Raw genomic sequence first — 13338 nt, 5'->3', positions numbered from 1 at the left:
ATGAAGGGAATGATGTGGAATAATGCTGCTGTCAAACCACAGGGTGTGACAGTTTGCTTACATTTAAACATAAACTAATACTTAGTTCTGCCATGAATTTTTAATACTTGTATTTAAGAATTTCACTTAACGTAAATCCAGAGGAAAGTACCTTAGAGCAATGTTGATTGTACTCAAAACTGCAGACTGTTTGTTTATGTGAGAAAAATTCAAAGGCTCTCTGGATTCTGGTTGTATCTCATCAAATAATTTGGGGAAAATGCAAATCAGAGCATTATTTTGATGGTTTTGTTACCGAGTCTAAGCTCGTACTGCTTGCTGCACGACAGGCCAGTAATCGAGAGACAAGTTGTTGGGCTAGTGCCCCAAAGAACCATCTTGCCTGAGTTAGAATTCAGGCTCATTTTATACTAAAAGGGGAGGGAGTAAAGTCAAACCTTTTCTGGTTCCCATCAGCCTCTGGAGGGGATGTGTTAATTTCTTCCTCCCTGCAGTCATTCACAGATGGGCCTGATCAGAATGTTTCCTGTGAGCTAAACAAAGCTATTTTAGCTTAATGCTCATTACCTGGGAAGCAGGGTTCCCAGAGATGGGCCATTATGTGTAATTTAAGCTCATAGGCAACATCCCTTTAGTGATTAACTTGTAATGGAATATAAAAGTGTCTTCCTTATTACAGTTTTGAAGTATTGTATACTGTTGTTTTATTCTTTCCTTAGTTTTTAAAATTTTCCATAAAAGATGAATAGGAGAATACTAATTGTATAGCTTTTGACTGAGCAAAAATGCACTTAAGACCAATTTTCTGGTTGTGATACTATACTATAGTTTTGTAAGATGTAACCCTTGGGGGAAACTGGGTAAAGAGTGCATAGCATCTCTCTGTATTGTTTCTTACAACTGCATGTGAACCTGCAATTATCTCAAAATGACAAGTTTAATTTACAATGCATATAAACATCAGGGGATTAGAATAATAAAGCTACTTTAATTTAGAGCAGATCCAAAATCCCATAGTCATATATGGATAAAGAAATGGAAAGTAAAAATTAGGGAACATGCTGTTAATGTTTTGGGAATATAATAATTATAGATAAAAACAGAACACTTATTACCAGTCTACCTGCTTATCAGGAAGATATAGGTAATAAAGTAAATGAAACCAATGCTTAAAATTGCTTGCCATGAATTACTATTTGCCTTGGGCCAAAGTTGGTACTGCCCTGATTTATAGTTATTAGCCCAATATTTGAATAGAAGCTCTGAGGGCAGAGGTTGTTTTATTCATCTTTATATTCCCCTTAAGTGCTTAGCACCGTGCTTTTTTGCATGTAGTAAGCGGGGCCCTTTTCAGTAGCATTTGTTGTAGTATGAATGAAGTATGTAGTATGTAGTATGAAATATTAACATGCTGTTTCAATTAATGACATATTTTATATTTTGTTTTGTAAACTCTTTTCCCATTTAAGGAATACTTTTGAGAGCATAGTTTCATTATTAGGAGCTTATTGATTTCAATGGTATGTCCTGTATAGTATGATTATGGAAGATAATAGCTTAAATATAAGCTATTTATTCTATAAATAGCTTATATTAATTCTATAAATTGCTTATATTAAATATAAGCAATTAATTTCTATTGTCATATATTATTATTGTTATTTTAAATAAGAAATACAAATAATTACCAAGAGTCATTTCTAGGTAAAATTGTGTTTTTGTGGTGGGGCTGATTCCCTAAAAGAAGAAAAAGTTAAAAAGACCATAGTTACAAAGATAATAGCTTAGAACATTTTTTTTAAAGTGATAGATCTTAATAAACTTATTTGTACTTCTTGATGAACTAGAATAGTGAAAAATAAGTGTTTCAGTTGAGTTGATATTCTTCTGTATGGTCTTTGGTTTTGAACAGGTGTATTACCTGACTGCTTAACAGATGGTTCTGATGTGGTCAGTGACCTTGAACAGGAAGAGATGAAAATCCTGAGAGAAGTTCTTAGGTATGCTTCTTTAATTATTTTTTGAATGGATCATTAGTAATATTACAATATGATCTGCATATGTGCTTTTTACCCAAAAAAATACCATGAAATAGTAAAATATCTAAATTCTCTCTTAAAGACTATGAAAATGATTTATCATTTTATTTGTTTATAATTATGTATATATTACATTTCTTAATGGACAGAAAAAATTATTTTCAGATGACTCATACCAGATCAGCGCAGATGGGAGGGTCTTCCTCCACTCCCATCATGGGAATAGGAAACTAGCCACCAATGGGAACAAGATGCAGTAGACCCAGCCTGATGCCTGGAAGGGCTGTAGTGGCCTGAGATAAGCAGGAAACTCCTTGGCTTCTGGATCTGGGTATTAGAGGAGGCTTATGCCAGGTGTCTCACAGTAGGAGGTTGGACATCCAGACTCCACAGACGAAATAGTTGACTCTTTGCTGGTCTCTTTCTTGCCTCAGTTACGTGATTCTCAGCCAAATGCCTGGCATGGAATGTGCAGCCCAGTAAAGGGGCATTTCCCCCCTTGGGCCTGTTGTCCCCTGACCCCTATGGGAGTTTTAGAAGGGAGGGGCAATTGAAGCACTTAATATTTAAATCTATGGGAATGTATAGGTTTAAGGCAAAAGGATACCTGCAGCTATTTGTGTCCCCTGCAGAATGGGGCCTTGGCATTTGGTGGCCCTGGCTCTCCACTCTAACCACATACATGACCATCTTCTAGCATCCTGTAGTCCTCCCACCTACCCAACTTGTCCCCAGTTCCAAAGCAGGAGGGAGGTTAGGCAGGATGGTGGTTAGGAGGATGGGCCTAGTGGGGGACTGTGGAAGGAGCTATAGGACTTTGTGCTGCATTTCAGGGGATTTGAGTGGTTTTGGGGAGGGAGGCAAGTTTGCGGGTGAACCCCGGCCTTTCCTGCCAGGTCCTCCTTTCCACGGCGAGGGCAAATGGGAGCCTGAGACAACACACAACACTTTGAGTTGAAAGATTTGAAGAGTTAAGGATATTTGGTAATAGGTTTAGAGAACTGGCAGTTTTGACTTGTACTGGTTGCTTCTGTTGGTTGATTGGTGGTTTGAAAACTGATCAACATTGTGCTTTTAGATTTTACTGTATTTTCTACGGGCGGTGTACTACTGTATAAGCAGTGGAACTTAATCATGAACATGTATGAGAGTTGAATTGACTATTTTCCTAAATCAGACTTGCCTCGGTGAGCAGTTTACAAAAGCTGATAGGGCTTTGGCATAATGGCCTCAGGAGAGCTGTGTGGTAGCTCAGATGCCATGGAAAAACTAGAATGAGGGGAGAAATGGATCTTAGGAGGAATGTAACTGATCTGTCTAAAGAGAGAGATCGAAGTCCATATTCATGAGATTTGTCATTCAGATTTGGGTTTAGGATTTCAAACCTGTTGATCTTTGTTTAGCTAGGGGTCCTTCACATCTCCAGAGGAAATAGGTAAACCTGTATTTTATGTGGCTAACTGTATTATGCTGTTTATGCCTATGTATGTCTTTCTCAGTTGATTGTAAGCTGCTTTAAGTTAAGCCTGATTATTTCCATCTTTGTTTCCAAAATTTCTTGCACATATTGTAAGCTTAGGTTAGCATGTTGCTTGTTGAATATTTGTTCTTTGACCAAAAGAGAAAGTTTACTTTTCTACTTTAATTTTGTATATTTCAGAAAATCGAAAGAAGAATACGACCAGGAGGAAGAAAGAAAGAGTAAAAAGCAGGTGCCTACAAAACATATTAATATAATAGAAATATTTCATTGCTGTTATCCCTTAGGTTTACACCTGGGTTTTCTATTAAAGTTTAAGCTTAGGTGGAACGACACAGTTCCTCAGAGTATTCATATTTTCTTGGCAATTCTGAGCATTTATACTTAACTTTATAACTTTATTCACTTTATAATTCATCCAGTGACCTACCTTTTAAATTCCCGATAAAGAATGAGATTGTTCACTCCAAAAAAACTGTATGTAATACCATTCATATTTTGGGGAATTTTTAATAGAAATTCCCCTTAATTTTATGAATAAAAGAAGATTAAGAAAAATATTTTACTTCCCTACTCGCCTTGATTCCTTTACTGTTTTGAAACAGCATCTGCAGTTAATACTGGGGGTCCCCTGTAGACTTTAACATTGCCAGCTTGAAGCAGAATGATTCAGTTTCACATTTCCTGGCATACTGCTCTTTTATTAAGAACTGTTTCCATAAAGGGCCTAATCTTTCCTAAGGATCAATTAAACATGTATCTGGCTGAGGTGAGGGAAGATAATATCTATTTTTTCCTCCCCTCCTTTTCTAGCTGCTTCTCTTTCCACATTTTCTCAAATCTCCCTGAAGGGAGAGTAAAACCTAATATAAACTAATTCTCTATTGCTTGAAAGTCATTTTCTTTTTTTTTCCTTCAATGACTGATACATGCTTGTATCATTTACTATATTTGAAAAAACCTATTTTACTCCAAGGTAACCAATGAAGAGCAAAAGAGAGATGTTTTAGGATTTAGAGGGGATTTGTGTATCTTTGAGTAAATCTCCTTTTAGTAAATGGAGGTGAAATTCATAGATAATAATATTTTTTAATGTAGGAGTATAGAACAGAAACTCGTTCAAAACTGCTCTCAGAAGACAGTAATACTGGGAATTTCCTGGTGGTCCAGAGGGTAAGACTTCGCACTTCCACTGCAGGGGGTGCAGGTTTGATCCCTGGTTGGGGAACTAAGATCCCACAGGCCGGGCGATGCGGCCACAGACACACACACAAAAAGACAGTAGTATTGACTTTCTGATTTATATGTAAACTATATCAGGCTTCTTGAATAATAATATGTTTCAGGGCGTATGGTTTTTTTAGACTTCTTTTAATGGAAATTTTCAAACACACAAAAGTAGAGCTGATAATAATTTCAGTCTTCATGTTTCCATCACTCAACATATAGAGGCTTATGATCTAGGTATTCATGAATTACCTGAAAAGTTACATGTGATTGGATTTTCCTGTTTTTAAGGAAAAATGAAGTATCAGTTTACTTAGTTCTTTCCAAGATTTAAATGATCTCTTTGGTTTAAATATAGTATCCCATTTTAGAAATGGAAATACAGGCATATCTCAGAGATGTTGTGAGATCGGTTCTAGACTATTGCAATAAAGCGAAGACGGCAATGAAATAAGTCACAAAAGTATTTTGGTTTCCCAGTGCATATAAAGGTTATGTTTACACTATACTGTAGTCTATTAATTGTGCAGTAGCATTATGTCTAAAAAACCAATGTACATACCTTCATTAAAAATTATATTTATTGCTGGGACTTCCCTGGTGGTCCAGAGGTTAAGACTTTGCACTTCCACTGCAGGGACCGCCGGTTCGATCCCTGGTCGGGGAACTAAGATCCCACATACTGTGTGGTGCGGCCAAAAAGTAAAAAGAAAAAAAATTATTTTATTGCTAAAAAATGCTAACCATCATCTGAACCTTCAGCAAGCTGTAATCTTTTTGCTGGTGGAGGGCCTTGCCTCGATGTCAATGGCTGCTGACTGACCAGGGTGGTGGTTACTGAAGGTTGGGGTGGATGTGGCAGTTTCTTAAGATAAGACAAAAATGAAGTTTGTCGCATTATTTGACTCTTCCTTTCATGAACAATCTCACGGTAGCATGAAGTGCTGTTTGATGGCATTTTACCCACAGTAGAACTTCTTTCAAAATTGGAGTCAATCTTCTCAAACCTGGCTGCTACTTTATCAACTAAATTTGTGTAATATTCTAAATCCTTTGGTGTCATTTCAATAATCTTCACAGCATCTTCCCGAGGAGCAGATTCCATCTCAAGAAACCACTCTCTTTGCTCATCCATAAGAAGTAACTCCTCATCCATTCAAGTTTTATCATGAGAGTGCACCAATTCAGGCACATCTTCAGGCTCCACTTCTAATTCTGGTTCTCTTGCTGTTTCCTCCACATCTGCAAAACTTCCTCCACTGAAGTCTTGAAGCCCTCTAAGTCATCCATGAGGGTTGGAATCAATTTCTTCTAAATTCCTGTTAATGTTCATATTTTGACCTCTTTCCATGAATCATGAATGTTTTTAATGGCATCTAGAATTGTGAATCCTTTCCAGAAGGTTTTCAGTTGACTTTGCCCAGATCCATTGGAGAAATAATTATCTATGGCAGCTATAGCCTTATGAAATGTATTGCTTAAAGAATGAGACTTGAAAGTTGAAATTACTCCTTGATCCATGAGCTGTAGAACGGATGTTGTGTAGCAGGCACAAAAACATGAATCTTGTTGTACACCTCCATCAGAGCTCTTGGGTATCCAGGTGCATTGTCAATGAGTAGTTAATACTTTGAAAGGAATCTTTTTTTTCTGAGGAGTAGATCATAACAGTGGGCTTCAAATATTCAGTAAACCATGTTGTAAACAGATGTGCTGTCATCCGGCTTTGTTGTTCCATTGATAGAGCACAAGGAGAGTAGATTTAGCATAATTCTTAAGGGGCTTATGATGTTCAGAATGGTAAATGAGCATTGGCTTCAACTTCAAGTCACCAGCTGCATTAGCCTCTAACAAGAGAACCTGTCCTTTGAAGCTTTAAAGCCAGGCACTGACTTACCCTCTCCAGCTAGGAAAGTCCTATATGGCCTCTTCTTCCAGTAGTAGGCTGTTTCATTTGCATTGAAAATCTGTTGTTTAGTGTAGCCACCTTCATTAATTTTGTTAGTGAGATCTTCTGGATAGCTTGCTGCAACTTCTGCATAAGCACTTGCTGCCTTATCCTGTACTTTTGTGTTACAGAGACAGCTTCTTTCCTTCAGCCTCATGAACCACCCTCTGCTAGCTTCAGACTCTTCTTCTGCATCTTCCTCACCTCTCTCAGCCTTCATAGAACTGAAGAGAGTTAAAGCCTTGCTCTGGATTAGGCTTTGGCTTAAGGGAGCGTTGTGGCTGGTTTGATCTTTTATCCAGACCACTGAGTTTCTCCATATCAGCAATAAGGCTGTTTCGCTTTCTTATCATTCATGTGTTCACTGGATTATCACTTTTAATTTCCTTCAAGAGCTTTTCCTTTGCATTCACAACTTGGCTAACTGTTTGGTACAAGAGGCCTAATCTTTGGCCTATCTCAGCTTCCTTTTTTCTTTTCTTAACATCTTTATTGGAGTATAATTGCTTTACAATGGTGTGTTAGTTTCTGCTTTATAACAAAGTGAATCAGTTATACATATACATATATCCCCATATCTCTTCCCTCTTGCGTCTCCCTCCCTCCCACCTTCCCTATCCCACCCCCGTAGGTGGTCACAAAGCACCGAGCTGATCTCCCTGTGCTATGCAGCTGCTTCCCACTAGCTATCGATTTTACATTTAGTAGTGTATATATGTCCATGACACTCTCCCACTTTGTCCCAGCTTACCCTTCCCCCTCCCTGTGTCCTCAAGTCCATTCTCTAGTAGGTCTGCGTCTTTATTCCCATCCTGCCCCTAGGTTCTTCATGACCACTTTTTTTTTTTAGATTCCATATATATGTGTTAGCATATGGTATTTGTTTTTCTCTTTCTGACTTACTTCACTCTGTATGACAGACTCTAGGTCCATCCACCTCACTAGAAATAACTCAATTTCATTTCTTTTTATGGCTGAGTAATATTCCATTGTATATATGTGCCACATCTTCTTTATCCATAAATCTGTTGATGGACACTTAGGTTGCTTCCATGTCCTGGCTATTGTAAATAGAGCTGCAATGAACATTATGGTACATGACTCTTTTTGAATTATGGTTTTCTCAGGGTATATGCCCAGTAGTGGGATTGCTGGGTCATATGGTAGTTCTATTTTTAGTTTTTTAAGGAACCTCCATACTGTTCTCCATAGTGGCTGTATCCATATACATTCCCACCAACAGTGCAAGAGGGTTCCCTTTTCTCCACACCCTCTCCACATTTATTGTTTGTACATTTTTTGATGATGGCCATTCTGACTGGTGTGAGGTGATACCTCATTGTAGTTTTGATTTGCATTTCCCTAATGATTAATGATGTTGAGCATTCTTTCATGTGTTTGCTGGCAATCTGTATATCTTCTTTGGAGAAATGTCTATTTAGGTCTTCTGCCCATTTTTGGATTGGGTTGTTTGTTTTTTTGATATTGAGCTGCATGAGCTGCTTGTAAATTTTGGAGATTAATCCTTTGTCAGTTTCTTCATTTGCAAATATTTTTTCTCATTCTGAGGGTTGTTTTTTCATCTTGTTTATGGTTTCCTTTGCTGTGCAAAAGCTTTTAACTTTCATTAGGTCCCATTTGTTTATTTTTGTTTTTATTTCCATTTCTCTAGGAGGTGGGCCAAAAAGGATCTTGCTGTGATTTATGTCATAGAGTGTTCTGCCTATGTTTTCCTCTAAGGGTTTTATAGTGTCTGGCCTTACATTTAGGTTTTTAATCCATTTTGAGTTTATTTTTGTGTATGGTGTTAGGGAGTGTTCTCATTTCATTCTTTTACATGTAGCTGTCCCATTTTCCCAGCACCACTTACTGAAGAGGCTGTCTTTTCTCCATTGTATGTTCCTGCCTCCTTTATCAAAAATAAGGTGACCATATGTGCGTGGGCTTATCTCTGGGCTTTCTATCCTGTTCCATTGATCTATATTTCTGTTTTTGTGTCAGTACCATACTGTCTTGATTACTGTAGCATTGTAGTATACTCTGAAGTCAGGGAGCCTGATTCCTCCAGCTCTGTTTTTCTTTCTCAAGATTGCTTTGGCTATTCGGGGTCTTTTGTGTTTCCATACAAATTGTGAAATTTTTTGTTTTAGTTCCGTGAAAAACGCCATTGGTAGTTTGATAGGGATTGCATTGAATCTGTAGATTGCTCTGGGTAGTATAGTCATTTTCACAATGTTGATTCTTCCAATGCAAGAACATGATATATCTCTCCATCTGTTTGTATCATCTTTAATTTCTTTCATCAGTGTCTTATAGTTTTCTGCATACAGGTCTTTTGTCTCCTTAGGTAGGTTTATTCCTAGGTATTTTATTCTTTTTGTTGCAATGGTAAATGGGAGTGTTTCCTTAATTTCTCTTTCAGATTTTTCATTGTTAGTGTATAGGAATGCAAGAGATTTCTGTGCATTAATTTTGTATCCTGCTACTTTACCAAATTCGTTGATTAGCTCTAGTAGTTTTCTGGTAGCATCTTTAGGATTCTCTATGTATCGTATCATGTCATCTGCAAACAGTGACAGCTTTACTTCTTCTTTTCCGATTTGGATTCCTTTTATTTCTTTATCTTCTCTGATTGCTGTGGCTAAAACTTCCAAAGCAGTGTTGAAAAATAGTGGTGAGAGTGGGCAACCTTGTCTTGTTCCTGATCTTAGAGGAAATGGTTTCAGTTTTTCACCATTGAGGACGATGTTGGCTGTGGGTTTGTCATATATGGCCTTTATTATGTTGAGGTAAGTTCCCTCTATGCCTACTTTCTGGAGTGTTGTTATCATAAGTGGGTGTTGAATTTTGTTGAAAGCTTTTTCTGCATCTATTGGGATGATCGTATGGTGTTTATTCTTCAGTTTGTTAATATGGTGTATCACATTGATTGATTTGTGTATATTGAAGAATCCTTGCATTCCTGGGATAAACCCCACTTGATCATGGTGTATGATCCTTTTAATGTGCTGTTGGATTCTGTTTGCTATTATTTTGTTGAGGATTTTTGCATCTATGGTCATCAGTGACATTGGCCTATAGTTTTCTTTCTTTGTGACATCTTTGTCTGGTTTTGGTGTCAGGGTGATGGTGGCCTCGTAGAATGAGTTTAGGAGTGTTCCTCTCTCTGCTATATTTTGGAAGAGTTTGAGAAGGATAGGTGTTAGCTCTTCTCTACATGTTTGATAGAATTTGCCTGTGAAGCCCTCTGGTCCTGGGCTTTTGTTTGTTGGAAGATTTTTAATCACAGTCTCAATTTCAGTGCTTGTGATTGGTCTGTTTATATTTTCTATTTCTTCTTGGTTCAGTCTCAGAAGGTTGTGCTTTTCTAAGAATTTGTCCATTTCTTCCAGGTTGTCCATTTTATTGGCATATACTTGCTTGTAGTAATCTGTCATGATTCTTTGTATTTCTGCAGTGTCAGTTGTTACGTCTCCTTTTTCATTTCTAATTCTATTGGTTTGAGTCATCTTCCTCTTTTTCTTGATGAGTCTGGCTAATGGTTTATCAATTTTGTTTATCTTCTCCAAGAACCAGCTTTTAGTTTTATTGATCTTTGCTATTGTTTCCTTCATTTCTTTTTCATTTTTTTCTTATCTGATCTTTATGATTTCTTTCCTTCTGCTAACTTTGGGGTTTTTTTGTTCTTCTTTCTCTAATTGCTTTAGGTGTAAGGTTAGGTTGTTTATTTGAGATGTTTCTTGTTGCTTAAAGTAGGAGTGTATTGATGTAAATTTCCCTCTTAGAACTGCTTTTGCTGCATCCCATAGGTTTTGGGTCGTCGTGTTTTCATTGTCATTTGTTTCTAGGTATTTTTTGATTTCTTCAGTGATCTCTTGGTTATTAAGTAGTGTATTGTTTAGCCTCCATGTGTTTGTATTTTTTACAGATTTTTTCCTGTAATTGAAATCTAGTCTCGAAGCGTTGTGGTCGGAAAAGATACTTGATACGATTTCAGTTTTCTTAATTTTACGAAGGCTTGATTTGTGACCCAAGATATGATCTATCCTGGAGAATGTTCCATGAGCACTTGAGAAGAAAGTGTATTCTGTTGTTTTTAGATGGACTATCCTGTAAATATCGATTAAGTCCATCTTGTTTAATGTGTCATTTAAAGCTTGTGTTTCCTTATTTATTTTCATTTTGGATGATCTGTCCATTGGTGAAAGTGGGGTGTTAAAGTCTGCTACTATGATTGTTTTACTGTCGATTTCCCCTTTTATGGCGGTTAGTATTTGCCTTATGTATTGAGGTGCTCCTATGTTGGGTGCATAAATATTTAAAATTGTTATATCTTCTTCTTGGATTGATCCCTTGATCATTATGTAGTGTCCTTCTTTGTCTCTTGTAATAGTCTTTGTTTTAAAGTCTATTTTGCCTGATATGAGAATTGCTACTCCAGCTTTCTTTTGATTTCCATTTGCATGGAATATCTTTTTCCATCCCCTCACTTTCAGTCTGTATGTGTCCCTAGGTCTGAAGTGGGTCTCTTGTAGGCAGCATATATACGGGTCTTGTTTTTGTATCCATTCAGCCGGTCTATGTCTTTTGGTTGGAGCATTTAATCTATTTACATTTAAGGTAATTATCGATATACATGTTCCTGTTACCATTTTCTTAATTGTTTTGGGTTTGTTTTTGTAGGTCTTTTCCTTCTCTTTTGTTTCCTGCCCAGAGAAGTTCCTTTCGCATTTGTTGTGAAGCTGGTTTGGTGGTGCTGAATTCTCTTAGCTTTTGCTTGTCTGTAAAGGTTTTAATTTCTCCGTCAAATCTGAATGAGATCCGTGCTGGGTAGAGTAATCTTGGTTGTAGGTTTTTCCCTTTCATCACTTTAAATATGTCCTGCCACTCCCTCCTGGCTTGCAGAGTTTCTGCTGAAAGATCAGCTGTTAACCTTATGGGGATTCCCTTGTATGTTATTTGTTGTTTTTCCCTTGCTGCTTTTAATATTTTTTCTTTGTATTTAATTTTTGATAGTTTGATTAATATGTGTCTTGGCATGTTTCTCCTTGGATTCATCCTGTATGGGACTCTCTGTGCTTTCTGGACTTGATTAACTATTTTCTTTCCCATATTAGGGAAGTTTTCAACTATAATCTCTTCAAATATTTTCTCAGTCCCTTTCTTTTTCTCTTGTTTTTCTGGGACCCCTATACTTCAAATGTTGGTGTGTTTAATGTTGTCCCAGAGGTCTCTGAGACTGTCCTCAATTCTTTTCATTCTTTTTTCCTTATGCTGCTCTGCAGTAGTTATTTCCACTATTTTATCTTCCAGGTCACTTATCCATTCTTCTGCCTCAGTTATTCTGCTACTGATCCCTTCTAGAGTATATTTAATTTCATTTATTGTGTTGTTCATCATTGTTTGTTTGCTCTTTAGTTCTTCTAGTTCCTTGTTACGCGTTTCTTGTATTTTTTCCATTCTGTTTCCAAGATTCTGGATCATCTTTACTATCATTATTCTGAATTCTTTTTCAGGTAGACTGCCTGTTTCCTCTTCATTTGTTTGGTCTGGTGGGTTTTTACCTTACTCCTTCATCTGCTGTGTGTTTCTCTGTCTTCTCATTTTGCTTAACTTACTGTGTTTGGGGTCTCCTTTTCGCAGGCTGCAGGTTCATCATTCCCAATGTTTTTGGTGTCTGCCCCCAGTGGCTAAGGTTGGTTCAGTGGGTTGTGGAGGCTTCCTGGTGGAGTGGACTGGTACCTGTGTTCTGGTGGATGAGACTGGATCTTGTCTTTCTAGTGGTCAGGTCCGAGTCTGCTGGTGTGTTTTGGGGTGTCTGTGACCCTATTATGATTTTAGGCAGCCTCTCTGCTAATGGGTGGGATTGTGTTCCTGTCTTGCTAGTTATTTGGCATAGCGTGTCTAGCACTGTAGCTTGCTTGTCGTTGAGTGGAGCTGGGTCTTGGCGTTGAGATGGAGAGCTCTAGGAGAGCTCTCGCCGATTGATATTACGTGGAGCTGGGAGGTCTCTGGTGGGCCAGTGTCCTGAACTCGGCTCTCCCACCTCAGAGGCACAGGCCTGACACCCGACCGGAGCACCAAGACCCTGTCATCCACATGGCTCAGAATAAAAGGTAGAAAGAAAGAAAGGAAGAAAGGAAGAATGGAAGAAAGGAAGAAAGGAAGAAAGGAAGAAAGGAAGAAAGAAAGAAAGAAAGAAATTTTAAAAAATATAAAATAAAGTTACTAAAATAAAAAATAATTTTAAAAAAGTAATAAAAAAAAAAAGAAAGAGAGAAGAGAACAACCAAACCAAAAAACAAATCCACCAATGATAACAAGTGCTAAAAACTATACTAAAAAAGCCCCCCAAAAACCAGACAGACAGAACCGTAGGACAAATGGTAAAATCACAGCTATACAGACAAAATCACACACAGAAGCATCTGCATACACACTCAGAAAAAGAAAAAAGGAAAAAAAAAAAATCGTTGCTCCCAAAGTCCACTGCCTCAATTTGGGATGATTCTTTGTCTATTCAAGTATTCCACAGATGCAGGGTACATCAAGTTGATTGTGGAGATTTAATCCACTGCTCCTGAGGCTGCTGGGAGTGATTTTCCTTTCTCTTCTTTGTTCGCACAGCTCCTGGGGTTCAGCTT

General features: G+C 37.6%; 1 protein-coding gene across 1 annotated transcript in view; it reads left to right on the top strand.

Moving 5' to 3' along the window:
• CFAP36 (cilia and flagella associated protein 36) overlaps nt 1–13338 on the top strand; it is a 33304-nt gene that overhangs the window by 12919 nt on the left and 7047 nt on the right. The window contains exons 5-6 of the mRNA XM_007189988.3: nt 1913–2000; nt 3700–3751. Of these exons, the coding sequence (XP_007190050.2) occupies nt 1913–2000; nt 3700–3751 (140 nt within the window). The remainder of the gene's footprint in view (nt 1–1912; nt 2001–3699; nt 3752–13338) is intronic.

Source organism: Balaenoptera acutorostrata, chromosome 12, assembly GCF_949987535.1.
Source record: "Balaenoptera acutorostrata chromosome 12, mBalAcu1.1, whole genome shotgun sequence".
In the NCBI taxonomy this organism is placed as follows: Eukaryota; Metazoa; Chordata; class Mammalia; order Artiodactyla; family Balaenopteridae; genus Balaenoptera; species Balaenoptera acutorostrata.
This window is presented reverse-complemented; position numbering and strand designations above follow the sequence as displayed.